At 45.4% G+C, this 18273-nt stretch overlaps 1 protein-coding gene across 1 annotated transcript in view; it reads right to left on the reverse strand.

The window, feature by feature from the left end:
- pola1 (polymerase (DNA directed), alpha 1) overlaps positions 1 to 18273 on the reverse strand; it is a 314072-nt gene that overhangs the window by 289511 nt on the left and 6288 nt on the right. The window contains exons 3-8 of the mRNA XM_068040569.1: positions 9942 to 10038; positions 9690 to 9770; positions 9121 to 9236; positions 5764 to 5826; positions 5517 to 5618; positions 4247 to 4463 (exon numbers count right to left, since the gene is read on the reverse strand). Coding sequence (XP_067896670.1) covers positions 4247 to 4463; positions 5517 to 5618; positions 5764 to 5826; positions 9121 to 9236; positions 9690 to 9770; positions 9942 to 10038 — 676 coding nt within the window. The remainder of the gene's footprint in view (positions 1 to 4246; positions 4464 to 5516; positions 5619 to 5763; positions 5827 to 9120; positions 9237 to 9689; positions 9771 to 9941; positions 10039 to 18273) is intronic.

Raw genomic sequence — 18273 nt, forward strand, 5'->3', positions numbered from 1 at the left:
TGGTGCATCAGGATTGAAAAAAGGGAGAGGTAGGAGGAGGAGGAGAATAAATGATTCAAAGAAATCACAGAAGCACACCATCTCAGGTAATCCTGGGTGAAAGTGAACTGAATCATTGAACCCAAAGATGTTACAAACCATTGGTAAATAGAATCACTACATTCACTGTCATCGGAACCAGTGTGTGGTTTTAGAACAAAATCAGGTCATTTTGGTGTCATTATGCTGATGTGTTTTAATATCTGTACATAAATACAACTATAGTTAATAAATAAAACTTGGAATGAGCTCAACTATAATGTGGTGTCCAGATGTTACCATTTTTTGTGTGACTTGAAGAAAAAGAAAACGCAGTGGATGCAGTAAAAGGAGTTCATGCGTTTTCTGACAGGAAATCACCAGGTGGCAGCATCTTGTTTGTAGTGGGACTCAAGGCCTGTTTGCAAGAAGGGCAGTGAAACCATTGCAAGAGGGAATGGTTCAGTGTAGTAACCTAAAGTTATGGCACAATGTCAGCAGTATGTTGAGAGAGCTCTCTCTCCAGACACAGCTGGCCAGGCACTCATTTTTTTCATTTATATTTGAAACAGCTATTTTTGTTGACTGTCAATCAACTATCTGTTATAACATTTCACAATTTTAAATAATTCGATTGAAAGCAGCAGTGGATTCCACTCAACCTCCTCCCGAGATCCCTGCCATCATGGGTGCCATGTCCAGCCGCCGATCTGTTTCATTTCACCATTCCATGTGATTTTAATCAGTACTGGCACAGCAGAGACCATGGTGGCTGACAATATGCTGGCTGTAGAACACAAGAGCTGTCCACCAGAGCTAGCTGCTTCCCAGCCAAGCTGTTCCAGTACAGCTACTACACTGTTATCTACCCGATGACGTGGAAGCTTGCCCAGGTAGATCCAGTACACATAAATTGAATAAGTCTAACTTGGTCAATTATCATCCTATCTGCTTCCTCCAAATCATCAGTGAAGTGATGGAAAGAGTCATCAACAGTGACACCTAATCACCAATAACCAATTAATGCACTCCATTTGGGAATCACTGAGCTGCAAACCACATCGTAGCCTGAAGGAGACAAGGAAGAAAGATCTGAATGTGCCAGAGGAGAGGCAGCATTCATTTGAGCAGGACACCATGGAGCCCCATCAAAACTGAGGTCAAAAAGCAATGGCTGGAATCACAAAAGGATAATGGTTGTGGCTGTCACAGCAACAGGACATCACTGCAAGAGTTCCTCAGGAGTAACACCTCCAGCTCAACAACCTTCAACTGCTTCAAGTATAAGGTCAATTATAAGTCAACGGTAAGGCTCTTTATTGACAAATCCAGTGTTCAGTTCCATTCACAACTCCTCAGAATTCACGGAAAAGTGAAGGTACAGGAGTGCCGCACGCTGCGCTGAGGATCGGGAACTGAAGGTAAGATTATGAAGCTAGCCTACAGCTGGACCTACAGAAGGGCAGCTTTGGGCTGGTGATTGCAGGTAACATTCACACACACAAGTGGCAGGTAATGGCTCCGAACGCTTAATTACATTCAACAAAAGAAAATCCAACCATCTCTCCTTGCCCTTCTAAAACACCACCATTGCCAAGTCCCTGGCTAACAACACCTTCGGGGTGACCATTGACCAATAAATGCTGGCATAGCCAGTGACGCCCACATCCCATGAATGAATTTTTAAAAAAGCAACTTAACTGCACCAGCCATATCAATACAACAGCTACAAGAGCCGGGCACAGGCTGGGTGCTTTACTAGAGCTGACCCACCCCTCAACACCTCTTTCACCATCTACAAGGCTTAAGTCAGGACCTGGATGGATACTGCTGCAACAAGCATCGCACCAACCAGGACAGATGAGTGCCCGAGCCCAATAATCACTCGTTCCACTACTTACACGCTGAGCGCTGGATTTTGTATTTCTGCCGCTGGGAGCAGTGGCAGGTGTGGAACATAGCGGCAGTCCCCCACAGGACCCGTGCCAACGTGATTAAACGGCAGACGGCCATTCGACATATTCACGGCGGGCGCTCTCCCAGTCACATGGTGGGAACAGCCTCGGCAACGCCATTCATGGCGTCACTTGTTGAAGGAGCATGTGCTGGTGTCATTTTTTAAAAGGCTGCCAGCCCTGCAAACAATACACCATAACACAGAGCTCACCCCTTCCCCACCCCCCACCCAAAGTGCAGAGCTCACCCCTTCTTCCCCCCCCCACCCATCAAAGTAGAGCTCACCCCTTCCACCCCCACACCTGTCAAAGTGCAGAGCTCACCCCTTCCCCACCCATCAAAGTAGAGCTCACCCCTTCCACCCCCACACCCATCAAAGTGCAGAGCTCACCCCTTCCCCACTCCCCAAAGTGCAGAGCTCACCCCTTCCCCACCCCCCACCCATCAAAGTGCAGAGCTCACCCCTTCTTCCCCCCCCACCCATCAAAGTGCAGAGCTCACCCCTTCTTCCCCACACCCAAAGTGCAGAGCTCACCCCTTCACCCCCCCCACCCATCAAAGTGCAGAGCTCACCCCTTCCCCACCCCCCACCCATCAAAGTGCAGAGCTCACCCCTTCTTCCCCACACCCAAAGTGCAGAGCTCACCCCTTCACCCCCCCCCCACCCATCAAATTGCTGAGCTCACCCCTTCTTCCCCACACCCAAAGTGCAGAGCTCACCCCTTCTTCCCCACACCCAAAGTGCAGAGCTCACCCCTTCCCCACCCCCCACCCGTCAAAGTGCAGAGCTCACCCCTTCTTCCCCCCCCCACCCATCAAAGTGCAGAGCTCACCCCTTCTTCCCCCCCCCACCATCAAAGTGCAGAGCTCACCCCTTCTTCCCCCCCCCACCCATCAAAGTGCAGAGCTCACCCCTTCTTCCCCACACCCAAAGTGCAGAGCTCACCCCTTCGCCCCCCCCCACCCATCAAAGTGCTGAGCTCACCCCTTTCCCCCCCCCACCCATCAAAGTGCAGAGCTCACCCCTTCGCCACCCCCCCACCCATCAAAGTGCTGAGCTCACCCCTCCCCCCTCCACCCATTAAAGTGCAGAGCTCATCCCTTCCACTCCCCCCCCATCCCATCAGAGTTCAGAGTTCACCCCTCCCCCCACCCCCCACCCATCAGAGTGCAAATTTCACTCCTTCCCCACCTCAGTGGTGTCAGCTTTCCCTGCACGAGAAAGTGAAGGTACGGGAGTGCCACATGCTGCACTGAGGATCAGGAACTGAAGGTAAAATCCCTGTGGGTAAGATTTTAATTCATGCAAAAGTGTAATTTAAATATGCCAACTCAGGCCCCATTGCAGAGCGGCAGACAGGCCGCCACAGAGCTTCCCCGCTGCCGGGAAGATTGGGCCCGGCAATCCCAGTGTCGGATTCCGCGGCGGCCGCTCCCACTCCAATTTTGTGGCCTCGCCATGGAACCAGACATCAGGCTGTGAACAAAAACAGCCCTGAGGCTGCAGTGTATATGACCCACAGGATGCCCTGCAGCAACTCACCAAGTTTGCTTCAACTGCACCTCCTATTCCAGCAACCTCTACCACCAAAGACAGAGCAACAATGTTGGAAACACCATCAACTTCAATTCCCCCCCAAGTCATACACTATCCTGACATAGATCCTTGTTGCTGGGTTAATCTCCTGGAATTCGCTATCCCAACACCATTGTGGAAACACCACCACAAGAACTGCAGCAATGATAAAGTCCCATCACCAACTTCTCAGGGCAACTAGGGACAGGAAATAAATGTGGCCTTTCCAGCGTGATCCACAGCCCAAGAACAAATCAAAACAAAAAGCAGAACAGCAGGGACGAACTTGATAAGTGTGGGTTATGCTGGTGACATGCATGCAAAGCTAGAGCGTTATTTTTTGTTAATTCAGTATGGTGATATCACAGGGGTGTAAATAATACCTTATTCGGATATAACTTCTGGCTAAGGAACTGCGTTATAGGGAGAAATAAATAAAAATTACTAAAAAAAGAGTGCACCAAAACAAAAGCCACCAACATGTGGACAACAGGATCACAATATCCATTAGACTCTGAGTAAATACCTCAGTTTGGAATTCCACACAAAACAACTGGACAGTTGGGTACTGGATCAGATGGCTGCTTATATGCTTGGAACAAGATCACAGCATGAGTCACTGCCCTCACAAAACAAAGGATAAAAGGGGAGGAGGAACCTTTTTTTTTTTAAAAATCAGTACGTATAAAAATATACCATCAGCAAATTTCTCTTCTTTTACAGCCACAGCCTCCGGACTGTCCTTCTTTTCTACCGATTCCACCCTCTTTCCTCCGTGCTTCACAGGCACCTGTTTGACTGAGGAACTCACAGGAACAGGCTGAGCTGAATTCATAATGCTGGCCACTTCTTCAGTAACAGTTCCTTTCCTTACAGAACTGTTCTGACGATTACAATTCGGGACTGGAGAAACCTGGGGGTTCAAAAAAAAAAAAGCTTTAACTTTGTTTTGGAATTAGCCAAGAATTGAACTGTCTTCAGATCACAAATCTTAACTGAACTCTTGTGATATTGAAATGATGCAGCACGATAGTCACTACTAAAGATCCAAATATTGTCAGGGGTTTTCAAAGATTCTTCTCGCCTGTAGCCTCCAACTGCTTGCTTTTGACTGCCCTTCTCACTAGTTTGCTGCTATACTACTCATTGTTCAGCCAAATGTTTTCTTTTCATTCCTTTTAAGATTCCATTATTGCTCCCCAACCCCACCCCACCCATCATCTTCCTGCTCCCTACAAAAATCTGTGGCACTCCTTACCTGTCAGTTTTCCCTTTGTCAAACAAGTTACACAATTTAAAACCTAACTCTGTGGTGTGGGGGTCACCTAATCATCACTTGTGGCATCGTGAACTACTGGACATGTCCCTTCTCTGTCTCCGTCTCCCTCAGAAATCATCAGCAGACAGTCTGGGAGGAAGATAGGGAAAACAGCTCATCATGTGACAGGAAAATGACATGAAGCATTGCAAAGTAATTTAGGGACAAACTTTGCAAAGTCTTTTGCTGAACCGACATTTTACATGAGTGACATAATCTTCTGGACAATGATCTCTTCCACAATCATAATTGCAATGAATTCAGTTATATACATTTTTGGTCTTCACTATATACCTCACTTGCTAGGCTGTTTGCAAGATGCCTATATCTGCACATTTGATTACACCAGACAGAAGCAGAATTGGAATATATATATGCAACAGGTTTGCTATAGTGCTGGCAGAGACAGGTTCAAATAAATTCATTAGAAAATCCAGTCATCAATAAAAGAGATTTTAAATTATACAGTAAAATAAATGTATATATATTAATAAAGACAAAAAACAGCTGGGAACATTTGTTCCATGCTTCTTTCAAAAATCAGAAGCAGTCACAATTGAACAATATCAGAGATTTTACCGCTCACTATCCAATTCCAGGCACAGAGATGACTTTTTTTAAATTTGCTGAAGCCGCTTACTGAGGTACCTTAGGGGCAGGTAGTTTGACGGAAAATGGATTCGCTGAGACTCCAGCAGGCTTCCTCCTCTTTAAAACTACAGCAGGAGGTGGCACAGGTAGCGAAGATGCCTGTTAAATTCAAACATTTGTCGCTTAGGAATAGATTAAACACTAATGCTATATACGCAAAAGCACAATAGGAAGAGGAAATAAGCAATTCAACAACATACAATGTAATTATCTGAAATAATTTAAACATGATTTGGCTTTTTACCTCTGCATGAAGATCCTGAAGTATATCTCCTAGTAGATCATCCTTGGACAAATCAACATCTTTCTGCAAAAAAAAAGTAACTTTATAAAAATAGAAAATTATTTACAGCAGGATTATATGAAACCCTTTAGCTCTTCAGAATGGTCAGTGGCATGGCCTACTCCACAGCTAATAATAACTTATAGTGTCTCTAGTGTAGAACTAGAGCCCTAACCAATAAAAGGACACCAAGCCAAGATTATTGAAGGAGTGCCCAAAAACTTGGCCAAAGAGGTGGGTTTCAAGCAGAGTCTTAAAGGAAGGGTTAGGTGGAACGGCAGAGATAAGGAAGGGAATTCCAAAGTGTGGGATGGAGAGAGGAGGGAGATGCCCAGGTTGTCAGAGGAAGAGTGAGATCGGAGACAATGTATGGCAGGGTAAAATTACAAAGATGTGGGACAAGCAGTCTTACAACAGAGACAATGGACGGGTCACATTAGATGTTAGCGGCATGCTTGTGGAAGCTGACCCCATGTCTGTGGATGGTGCTGTTCGGAGGCAGTGTGTCGATGGTGAAGTGGGGGCTGGTGGGGAACAGCCAAGAATAAATCCTTGGCGGGGGCTCTGGAAATAAAAAAAGGTCCTAGAGTGAGACGAGAAGCCACTGCTGGGGATGCTCTGGCTACAACTGGCAGGCAGGTGTTGAACCAAGCGAAGGGAGTCACACCAAGTTGGCCAACAGAGGGGCATTGGAGGAAGATGATATGGTCAACAGTGTTAAAAGCTGTAGAGGTTGAGGATGACAAGGAGAGATAATGCGCCAAACTCACAGTCATAAAGGATGTAATTTATGATCAGGGCTAGCTCAGTGTTGTGGAGAAACCTGACTGGAGAGATTCAAACTTGGGAGTTGCAGGAAGGTTGTGCACAGATTGAGGAAGAAACAAAACATTCAAGTACTTTGGAGAGAAAAGGAAGATTGATAATTTTCAAGGACAGAGAAATCAAGGCTGGGTTTTTTGCGAAGGCAGGGGCAATAATGGTCATTTTGAAAAGGAGGAGGACAACACTAGAGGAAAGGGAACCATTTATAATCCCAGCTATCATGGAGGCCAGGATGAAAATTAGGGGCGGCACAGTGGCGCAGTGGTTAGCACCGCAGTCTCACAGCTCCAGCGACCCGCGTTTGATTCTGGGTACTGCCTGTGCGGAGTTTGCAAGTTCTCCCTGTGACCGCGTGGGTTTTTGCCGGGTGCTCCGGTTTCCTCCCACAGCCAAAAACTTGCAGGTTGATAGGTAAATTGGCCATTATAAATTGCCCCCAGTATAGGTAGGTGGTAGGGGAAGGTGGGGATGTGGTAAGAATATGGGATTAATGTATAAATGGGTGGCTGATGGTCAGCACAGACTTGGTGGGCTGAAGGGCCTGTTTCAGTGCTGTATCTCTAAATAAATAAATAAAAATAAAAATTTGGGTAGTAAGCAATTTAGTAGGAAAAGTACAATTAAAAGCAAGGAGTGGATCTCTTGGACAGGATTGAGAGGCTTGAGTGGAGATAGGATAGAAACTAGAAGACCCGAAGGGGTGGGAGCGATGTGGTTGGGGGTGGGAGAGGGAAAATAGAAGCAGGGAAGCATCAGATGCAGCTAAGCAGATGGTCTCACTCTGAGTAACAAAGAAGTCCATGAGCTCATTACACTTGTTGTCGGAGGTGAGGGTGGAGGGGGCAGGGGAGAGGTGGGTGGTAGTGGAGAAAGGAAACAAGGGGTTATCTTTGCTTACCAGGATAATCTGAGAGTAGCGTCCACTTTTGACCAAGGAGAGCAAGGCCTGTTAGTACCAGCCACATCTAGTGAAACCAGTTGTGTACCAGAAACCCTCAGGTCCACACCACTTTGATTTGAGGGAGTAATCAAGATGAGAGAGAGTAAAACCTTTGCTGGGGTCAAGCGCATCAAAAGGGAAGAGGTAACAGAGTTGGTGAACAAATTGACGGTTGCAGAAGTATCGTGGCAAATGGAGGGCCATAGACTGGATGAGCTTGGATCTTGAAAGTGACTGAAGGGGCAGAGATCATTAATATGGCTCCACCTGTTATTTTTCCTTCCTCAATCAGAAGTCTGGGGCATGCACTCCTCCATAAACACCATCAATGCTGTTCCATATTGACCCAAACATGCCTCTAAAGTCTGTAACTGGGGAGTTTTGGCCCTATTACAATCTAGAGTCCAGCAGAGAAATCATACTTACTGCCTGACACAAGATGCTATAAATAAAAGCTTTGAGCAATATTTTATACAAACCATGACACAGACCAATTCTGATATTGGTGTCCAGATTTGGGTGCCTTACTTTGGGAAAGGTGTCAAAGCCATGGGGGGGTACAGAAAATATCCATTATCATACCAAAGAAAAGAATCCCATGAGGAGATATTAGAGAACTTGAGGTGATTTCATTAGAGTAATGATGAAGAGAAAATCCAAGAGAGATGGTCAACATTCTGCAAGCTTTTAATACAGTTAGTAACTAGAGTAAAAATGAAAGATTGCACCAAAAGAACAAAGAGAGGGGTAGGAGGATTATTTTAAACTTAGGGTAGTTTGGATGCAGCACCAGAAACAGTGGTTAAAGCAGAATCCACAATAGCTTTTAAAAAAAGGGAAGTAGATATTTGGAAAAAAAAGGAAAAAAGACAGAGCTTGGGGAAAGGGACCAAGTGAAAGTGTTCAGAGTGCCTGCACAGGTGCTTTAAATTTGGAATGCAAGTAGATAATGGGATTCAAGCCCGAGAGCCCAGTTCTCCACAGCTTTAAAGGCAATCGATATTCCATTTTGGAAAAGCTGACAGCCAAAAATCCAAAACGTGAAGATATCTACCACACCCGAGTACAAGTTAAATCTGTCCCTCAGCATATTATGGTGGTACATTGATTATTCCAGTTTATTTTTAAAAAAAGAACATTCAGGATACAACTGATAGGTCAGGCTTTCAACAACTCTCATCTCTTTTTAACTGAAGCCCTCATGTTTCCAGAATCTGCGGTGCAAAACGATAATTAATGAAAAGTCAAGATGGCAAAGAACAAAGACAAGGAAAAGTGGTATTAAATGCAGAGAATCAAACAAGTCAATGTACATTTCCATATATAATGTCCCACTGTACACAAGCAATATTGGTATACAAATCACTACCTTCAAGGCCGAAAGAGGATGCATACCAATGTCAGATTTTTTTAAAATTGCATTTCATTTCTACCAGCTTGCCAAGAACAGGTTTGCAACTGAGTTTCCAAAAAGGGCAAGAGGAGGAGGCAAAAAAATGAAATCAAAATCAGGAAATATGCATCTCATTTACTATGAAGAGATTATGCCGCACCTCAGTTTTCTTCTTGGTCGTGCTGGCCAAAAACATTGATTTGATGTTGTTGGGCTTTGAAACCATCATATTCTTCACATTTTTCTTTTCTTTATTTGAACTGGAATTTCCTTTGCCTACAAGAACAGACCAGAGTAGAAAAAAGAATCCAGGCATTTTGACAAACAAAAAAGCATCTAAAGTTTTAAACATCTGATCAATGATACACCCAAAAATAGAAATACAACAACTTACATTGATATTAACACATTTAATGCAGTAAAATGTTCCAACAAAATGTACAACAAAAACAAAATTCTGCAGATGCTGGAAATCTGAAAACAACAACAGAAAATGCTAGAAATATTCAGCAAATCAGGCAGCATCTGTGGGGAAAGAAACAAAGTTGATGTCAGTTTCAGGTATGTTCCCTGCCTCTGTACTTGTTCAAAAACTGTTACTAACTTCTTAAAAAGAGTTCTGATATAAGATCATTGACCTGAAACGGTAACTCTGCTTCTCAATCAACAGATGCTGCCTTGCCTGCTGAGTATTTGCAGCACTCTCCATTTTTATTGCTGAATCGTTACCTTTGTTTTTTGTATCAAAGACATCTTCCTCCAAATCATCATCAAAAATTTCTCGACCATCTTCCACATAACCGATCCCATCTGGCAAACACAACGCAATATTAACATGTTGTCTACAATATTAGTAGAAATGTCTTACTTAGAAGATACAGGCAAGTCCAGGGATGATTCCCATCACATCTTAAGGAATTTGCCTTAGCAGGACACACAGCTCCATTACGAACAGGGTATTAAATGAAATTTTGTACCTACCATCATCAACTATCCAGTCGTCATCCTGCCGTTCACATACAAGTTTGGAGTACTGATCTTCATCAAGCTCCTCATAAACATTCGAAATATTTTCAACCTGAAAGACAGTAGATTCAACACCATTTTATACCACACAGGAAAAGAAGTGGACATTACCAAACTGGAACATCACCTGAATCAGTGCCACAAAGTACCGATTCCTTAAAAAGACACCAAGGACTAACAATTTCACAAGAGAAACCACTTGAATCAGTGTTAACATGAAGTGTCCATTAAAAATAAAGTACCATCTGCCAAAAAGACCTACCGATCACAAGAATAATGTAACTGTCACGACTAGGTGAGAAAGGTGTCTAGGGGTCACTTCAGCCTTCACCTGGTCTTACCGTAACAGGGTTTAATTTTTAAAAACAATTTTTTTAGCTCCCCCTTGGTGAATCCTTAATTCACTGCTTTCTAATTATAAGGCAAAGAAACCAGCACAAACAGGTGTTCTTGGGTTTAAAGAAGAAAAGTTGAAATTTATAAAACTTGAATTTAAAATCTAATTCGGTTGATGCCTATGGATACACGACACGCCCATGCTAGCATGCATATGCGGTACACACATGCAAATAGAAACAGAAAAGAGAAGAAAAATAAAGTGGAAAGGTTTGAGGCAATATCTGAAGAGCTGTTGTTACGGTTCGTCAAGCTCACTGTAGAGTCCTTGATTGTAGGTAGTTCTTGCTTTTCGTTGGGGCCTAGTATTCTTCTTAAACCTTGCTCGCTGTAGGAGACTTTTCCCTCTTGGGGTTCATGTGGCTTCAGCAGATTCAGAGGATTGTGAGAAAGAGATGGGAGCAGAAAGGAGAGATCTTCTCAGTCCAGGAGCAAACAGACACTCTCCGTTCAAGCTGTTTGTGCAATTCAGAAAAGCTCAGGTTGCCAAGCAGGTTCGTCATATGACTAACTGGTCCGACCACGTCTTGGATTGTATCACCTTAGTCGTCTCTGGAATGCTCCTCTTACACACAATGATTGTGTCCGGGAATGGTCCTTTCAATCACCGTCTATTAACATGCAAATATCTTTTCCAGCCACAGCTGATCTGTTTAACCAGTCCTTTCCTCACTCCAGTAATAGTTTAAAATCAATGTTCATGACCAATTAATGTGCCTCATTCTTGGCAGGTGGGGGCCTTGCATGACTATAACCTACAGATCAAATCCATTGGAACTTATGATAAGCTACTTTAAGGGCTGCACTGCATGTAGGTCCTTTGCCCTTAGACATAACTCCACACATACACTTTCCAACTTGTGAAGTGTTAACTGCACATGCCCAAGTGTTAGAATGCACTGATCTGATGCTTTAAAATAAAACAGCATTGCTCTCCTGTAACCACTGACAACAGAATACTGATCCTACAGGTGCCATAGTTATCAGAAATTTACAACTGTTACAAGAGTGCTTCTACATTTTTTGTTAAGTATATGTTTTTGAGGACTTATATTTAAATTGCAAAGATGGATTCATTGGAATGCTGAAGATTTCATAGAAGCTGGACTTTACCTTGTTGTTGACAGTTCATCAAAAGGACACAGATGTTAGTCTTGCTGGAAGTCATGTGCTTTAAGCAATAAACAACAGAAATCTTGGTGACCTGGGGAAGATGTTTACAGAGAAATAACAGGTCAAGATTTATTGGGGGCAGGAGGCTTGACTCGAGATATTGGCCGGAATTTTCCGTTGGGCGGGAGGTTCCGTCCACCTGCTAATAAGTCGGTGGCAAGCCCGCCTCTGCCGAGCCTGGGGAGCCAGACTGGGATTTTTCGCTCCCCAGGCCTTTAATTGGTCCTGGGTGGGACTTCCACCTCAAGGCAGCAAGTTCTGCCAAATGGAGCTGCCAGCCAATCTATGGGGCGGCAGCTCTTAGTCCCACCAGCGCCATTGGGAGCGGTGGCCACTGCAATTTTGTTGTTTATTGAAGAAACCTGTTTGGTGTATTTTATTCTGGGATCTTCTTTTGGGCCTCCTTATCTCGAGAGACAATGGATACGCGCCTGGAGGTGGTCAGTGGTTTGTGAAGCAGCGCCTGGAGTGGCTATAAAGGCCAATTCTGGAGTGACAGGCTCTTCCACAGGTGCTGCAGAGAAATTTGTTTGTTGGGGCTGTTGCACAGTTGGCTCTCCCCTTGCGCCTCTGTCTTTTTTCCTGCCAACTACTAAGTCTCTTCGACTCGCCACAATTTAGCCCTGTCTTTATGGCTGCCCGCCAGCTCTGGCGAATGCTGGCAACTGACTCCCACGACTTGTGATCAATGTCACACGATTTCATGTCGCGTTTGCAGACGTCTTTATAACGGAGACATGGACGGCCGGTGGGTCTGATACCAGTGGCGAGCTCGCTGTACAATGTGTCTTTGGGGATCCTGCCATCTTCCATGCGGCTCACATGGCCAAGCCACCTCAAGCGCCGCTGACTCAGTAGTGTGTATAAGCTGGGGATGTTGGCCGCTTCAAGGACTTCTGTGTTGGAGATATAGTCCTGCCACCTGATGCCAAGTATTCTCCGAAGGCAGCGAAGATGGAATGAATTGAGACGTCACTCTTGGCTGGCATACGTTGTCCAGGCCTCGCTGCCGTAGAGCAAGGTACTGAGGACACAGGCCTGATACACTCGGACTTTTGTGTTCCGTGTCAGTGCGCCATTTTCCCACACTCTCTTGGCCAGTCTGAACATAGCAGTGGAAGCCTTACCCATGCGCTTGTTGATTTCTGCATCTAGAGACAGGTTACTGGTGATAGTTGAGCCTAGGTAGGTGAACTCTTGAACCACTTCCAGAGCGTGGTCGCCAATATTGATGGATGGAGCATTTCTGACATCCTGCCCCATGATGTTCGTTTTCTTGAGGCTGATGGTTAGGCCAAATTCATTGCAGGCAGACGCAAACCTGTCGATGAGACTCTGCAGGCATTCTTCAGTGTGAGATGTTAAAGCAGCATCGTCAGCAAAGAGGAGTTCTCTGATGAGGACTTTCCGTACTTTGGACTTCGCTCTTAGACGGGCAAGGTTGAACAACCTGCCCCCTGATCTTGTGTGGAGGAAAATTCCTTCTTCAGAGGATTTGAACGCATGTGAAAGCAGCAGGGAGAAGAAAATCCCAAAAAGTGTGGGTGCGAGAACACAGCCCTGTTTCACACCACTCAGGATAGGAAAGGGCTCTGATGAGGAGCCACCATGTTGAATTGTGCCTTTCATATTGTCATGGAATGAGGTGATGATACTTAGTAGCTTTGGTGGACATCCGATCTTTTCTAGTAGTCTGAAGAGACCACGTCTGCTGACGAGGTCAAAGGCTTTGGTGAGATCAATGAAAGCAATGTAGAGGGGCATCTGTTGTTCACGGCATTTCTCCTGTATCTGACGAAGGGAGAACAGCATGTCAATAGTCGATCTCTCTGCACGAAAGCCACACTGTGCCTCAGGGTAGACGCGCTCGGCCAGCTTCTGGAGCCTGTTCAGAGCGACTCGAGCAAAGACTTTCCCCACTATGCTGAGCAGGGAGATTCCACGGTAGTTGTTGCAGTCACCGCGGTCACCTTTGTTTTTATAGAGGGTGATGATGTTGGCATCGCGCATGTCCTGGGGTACTGCTCCCTCGTCCCAGCACAGGCATAGCAGTTCATGTAGTGCTGAGAGTATAGCAGGCTTGGCACTCTTGATTATTTCAGGGGTAATGCTGTCCTTCCCAGGGGCTTTTCCGCTGGCTAGGGAATCAATGGCATCACTGAGTTCCGATTTGGTTGGCTGTATGTCCAGCTCATCCATGACTGGTAGAGGCTGGGCTGCATTGAGGGCAGTCTCAGTGACAGCATTCTCCCTGGAGTACAGTTCTAGGTAGTGCTCAACCCAGCGGTCCATCTGTTTGCGTTGGTCAGTGATTATGTCCCCCGATTTAGATTTGAGGGGGGTGATCTTCTTGATGGTTGGCCCAAGAGCTCTCTTCATGCCATCATACATTCCTCTGATGTTTCCGGTGTCTGAGGCCAGCTGAATATGACTGCATAGGTGTTGCCAGTAGTCGTTTGCGCAACGCCTAGCTGTTCTTTGTGCAGTACTTCTGGCTGCTTTAAGTGCTGCGGATGTTAAATCGCTGGGGGCTTTCTTGTAGTTCAAAAGTGCAATGCGCTTAGCGGCTATGACAGGTTCCAGCTCTTCATTATGAGATTGAAACCAGTCTGCATTTCTCTTCGCACTTTTGCCGTAGGTGGTCAAAGCTGACTCATAGATGGCGTCTCTGATGTGGGCCCACTTGGTCTCAGCATCCCCTGTGGGAGTGTTTTGAAGGGCTGTTACAAGTGAATTTAGAAATTTTTGTAACAGCTGTGGGTGAGAAATTCTGCTCGTGTTGATGCGCGGGTGGCCCTTCTGCTTGGAATGATGCAACTTCTTTGGTCTGAGTCTAACCTTGCTGCACACCAGGGAGTGGTCGGTGTCGCAGTCCGCACTGTGGAAGCTGCGTGTGATTTGAACACTGTTTAAGGCGGCTCGCCTTGTGACAATGAGGTCTAGCTGGTGCCAACGACGTGATCTTGGGTGCCTCCATGAAACCTGGTGACAGGGTTTAGTGTGAAAGAACGAGTTGGTGATGCAGAGGTTATGATAGGTACACAACTCAAGCAGTCTCTGCCCGTTCTCATTCATCCTTCCAACGCCATAGCGCCCAAGGCAGGAGGGCCATGAGTCATGGTCGGCCCCAACCCTGGCATTAAAGTCCCCCAGCAGGAATAGGTGTTCGGTGTTGGGGATGCTGCTAATGATGTTATGGAGTTGTTCATAGAACTGGTCTTTAGCTTCAGGTGCGGAACAGAGTGTTGGAGCATAGATGCTGAGTAGGTGTTCTGGGATAAACAGTAGAATATATGATTGGCTGCATCGTAACTGGGTAAACATTTTAAAAAATATATGTTGTGACCTGTGGAGAAATGGAACTAGAAAAGACAGTGCACTCCTCCCACCTCAGTCATAGCACAACAGACATTGATCTCAAACTACATACTTTTTGGTGCACTCTTCCCTCAAGGTCAGAAGTTGGTAGGTTTATGTCCACTCCAGCACTTGAGCACATGATCTGCACCGACACTACAATCCAGCACCAAGACAATGCTGCATGGCCATAGGTACTACCTTTCCAAACGGACATAAAACCACAAGTTTACAGACTTGAGCTAAGTTCAGAATATGCATAATTTAGCAAGAATAAAAGAGAACATCCTCATATTGTTTTATTTGGGGTATTGATGTAAGAAAAGCTAATTGCATACAAAAAGTCCATTAATAACTGAAAAAGAGAAATGACAGGTTAATGCTTCAGATGGTGAACTTTTGGCAGATACACAGAGGGAGACACCATGAAAGATACAATGAGAGGAGGGAGATACAGAGACTATGGGAGGAGACAGAAAGAACTCAAATCTTTCTCCACTGCCCTATTTACCCATTCCACAAGGACACAGGTGCCTCACCAGTTTAGGTGAAAGCAATCGCTTCTGCACTGCCTTCCCTGGTCCCAAAAGTTGCCCCAGGATACGGAAGCCCTCCTTTCTACACTATCTACGTAGAAAGTCGCACAAGAGAAGGGGCAGTGCTGGATCTAATCCTAGGGAATGAAGCTGGACAAGTGGTAAAAGTGTCAGTGGGGAAGCATTTCGAGGATAGTGACCATAACTCTAAGATTTAAGGAAGTTATGGAAAAGGACAAAGACGGGCCTGAAATAAAGGTACTGAATTGGGGGAAGGCCGATTTCAATATAATAAAACAGGATCTGGCCAGAGTGAACTAGGAGCAGCTACTTGTAGGAAAGTCTACATCAGACCAGTGGGAGTCATTCAAAGAGGAAATAGTGAGGGCTCAGAGCCAACATGTATGCGTTAAGGTGAAGGGTCGGACCAACAAGTCCAGGGAACCCTGGATGTCAAGAGATATAGAGGACTAGATCAGGAAAAAAAGAGGCTTATGGCAGAATCAAAGCACTGAAAACAGCAAAGGCAGTAGAGGAGTATAGAAAGTGTAGAGCAGGTACTAAAAAAATTAGGAGAGCGAAGAGGGGACATGAAAAGACACAGTCGGGCAAGGTAAATGAAAATCCTAAGGCGTTTTACAAGTATATTAAGGGCAAGTGGATAACCAGGGAAAGAGTGGGGCCCATTAGGGACCAAAGTGGCAATCTGTGTGTGGAGCCAGAGGACATAGGTGAGGTTTTAAATGATTACTTTGTATCTGTGTTCACAATGGAGAAGGACGATGTAGGTGTAGAGATCAGGGAGGGGGATTGTGATATACCTGAACATATTAGCATTGAAAGGGAGGAAGTAATAGCTGTTTTAGCAGGCTTAAAAGTGGATAAATCCCCAGACCCAGATGAAATGTATCCCAGGCTGTTATGTGAGGCAAGGGAGGAGATAGCAGGGGCTCTGACACAAATTTTCAAATCCTCTCTGGCCACAGGAGAGGTACCAGAGGACTGGAGGACAGCGAATGTGATGCCATTATTCAAGCAAGGATAAACCAGGTAATTACAGGCCAGTGAGTCAAACATCAGTGGTTGGGAAAATATTGGAAAAAATTCTGAGGGACAGGATTAATCTCCACTTGGAGAGACAGGGATTAATCAGGGAGAGTCAGCATGCTTTGTCAGGGGGAGATAGTGTCTAACTAACTTGACTGAATTTTTCGAGGCACTGACTAGATGTGTAGATGAGGGTAAAACAGTTGATGTAGTCTACATGGACTTCAGTAAGGCTTCTGATAAGGTCCCACATAAGAGATTGGTTAAGAAAGTAAGAGCCCATGGGATGCAGGGCAAATTGGCAAAGTGGATCCAAAATTGGCTTAGTGGCAGGAAACAGAGGGTGATGGTCAAGGGTTGTTTTTGCGAGTGGAAGCCTGTGACCAGTGGTGTATTGCAGGGATCGGTGCTGGGACCCTTGCTGTTTGTAGTGTACATTAATGATTTAGACATGAATAAAGGAGGATGATAAGTAAGTTCGCAGATGACACGAAAATTGGTGATGTCGTAAATAGTGAGGAGGAAAGCTTTAGGTTACAGGACGATATAGATGGGCCGGTAAGCTGGGCAGAGCAGCGGCAAATGGAATTTAATCCTGAGAAGTGTGACGTGATGCATTGTGGGAGGACTAACAAGGCAAATGGGTATACAATGGATGGTAGGACCCAAGGAAGTACAGGTCAGAGGGATCTTGGTGTACTTGTCCATAGATCACAGAAGGCAGCAGTACAGGTAGATAAGGTGGTTAGGAAGGCTATGGGATACTTGCCTTTATCAGCCAAGGCACAGAATACAAGAGCAGGGAAGTTATGATGGAGCTGTATAAAACGCTAGTTAGGCCACAGTTGGAGTACTGTATACAGTTCTGGGCACCACACTATAGGAAGGATGTGATTGCACTGGTGAGGGTGCAGAGGAGATTCACCAGGATGTTGCCTGGGTTGGAGCATTTCAGTTGTGAAGAGAGACTGAAAAGGCTAGGGTTGTTTTCCTTAGAGCAGAGAAGGCTGAGGGGGGCATGATTGAGGTATACAAAATTATGAGGGGCATTGATAGGTTAGATAGGAAGAAACCTTTTCCCTTAGCGGAGGGGTCAATAACCAGGCGGTATAAAAAAGAACAAAGATAATTACAGCACAGGAACAGGCCCTTCGGCCCTCTAAGCCTGCGCCGATCCAGATCCTCTCTCTAAACATGTCGCCTATTTTCTAAGCTTCTGTATCTCTTTTCTTCCTGCCCATTCATGTATCTGTCTAGATACATCTTAAAAGACTCCATCGTGCCCGCATCTACCACCTCCGCTGGCAATGCGTTCCAGGTGCCCACCACCCTCTGCGTAAAGAACTTTCCACGCATATCCCCCCTAAACTTTTCCCCTTTCACTTTGAACTCGTGTCCTCTAGTAATTGAAACCCCCACTCTGGGAAAAAGCTTCTTGCTATCCACCCTGTCTATACCTCTCATGATTTTGTACACCTCAATCAGGTCCCCCCTCAACCTCCGTCTTTCTAATGAAAATAATCCTAATCTACTCAACCTCTCTTCATAGCTAGCGCCCTCCATACCAGGCAACATCCTGGTGAACCTCCTCTGCACCCTTTCCAAAGCATCCACATCCTTTTGATAATGTGGCGACCAGAACTGTACGCAGTATTCCAAATGTGGCCGAACCAAAGTCCTATACAACTGTAACATGACCTGCCAACTCTTGTACTCAATGCCCCGTCCGATGAAGGAAAGCATGCCGTATGCCTTCTTGACCACTCTATTTACCTGCG

Source organism: Heterodontus francisci, chromosome 10 (genome assembly GCF_036365525.1).
Source record: "Heterodontus francisci isolate sHetFra1 chromosome 10, sHetFra1.hap1, whole genome shotgun sequence".
Lineage (NCBI taxonomy): Eukaryota > Metazoa > Chordata > Chondrichthyes > Heterodontiformes > Heterodontidae > Heterodontus > Heterodontus francisci.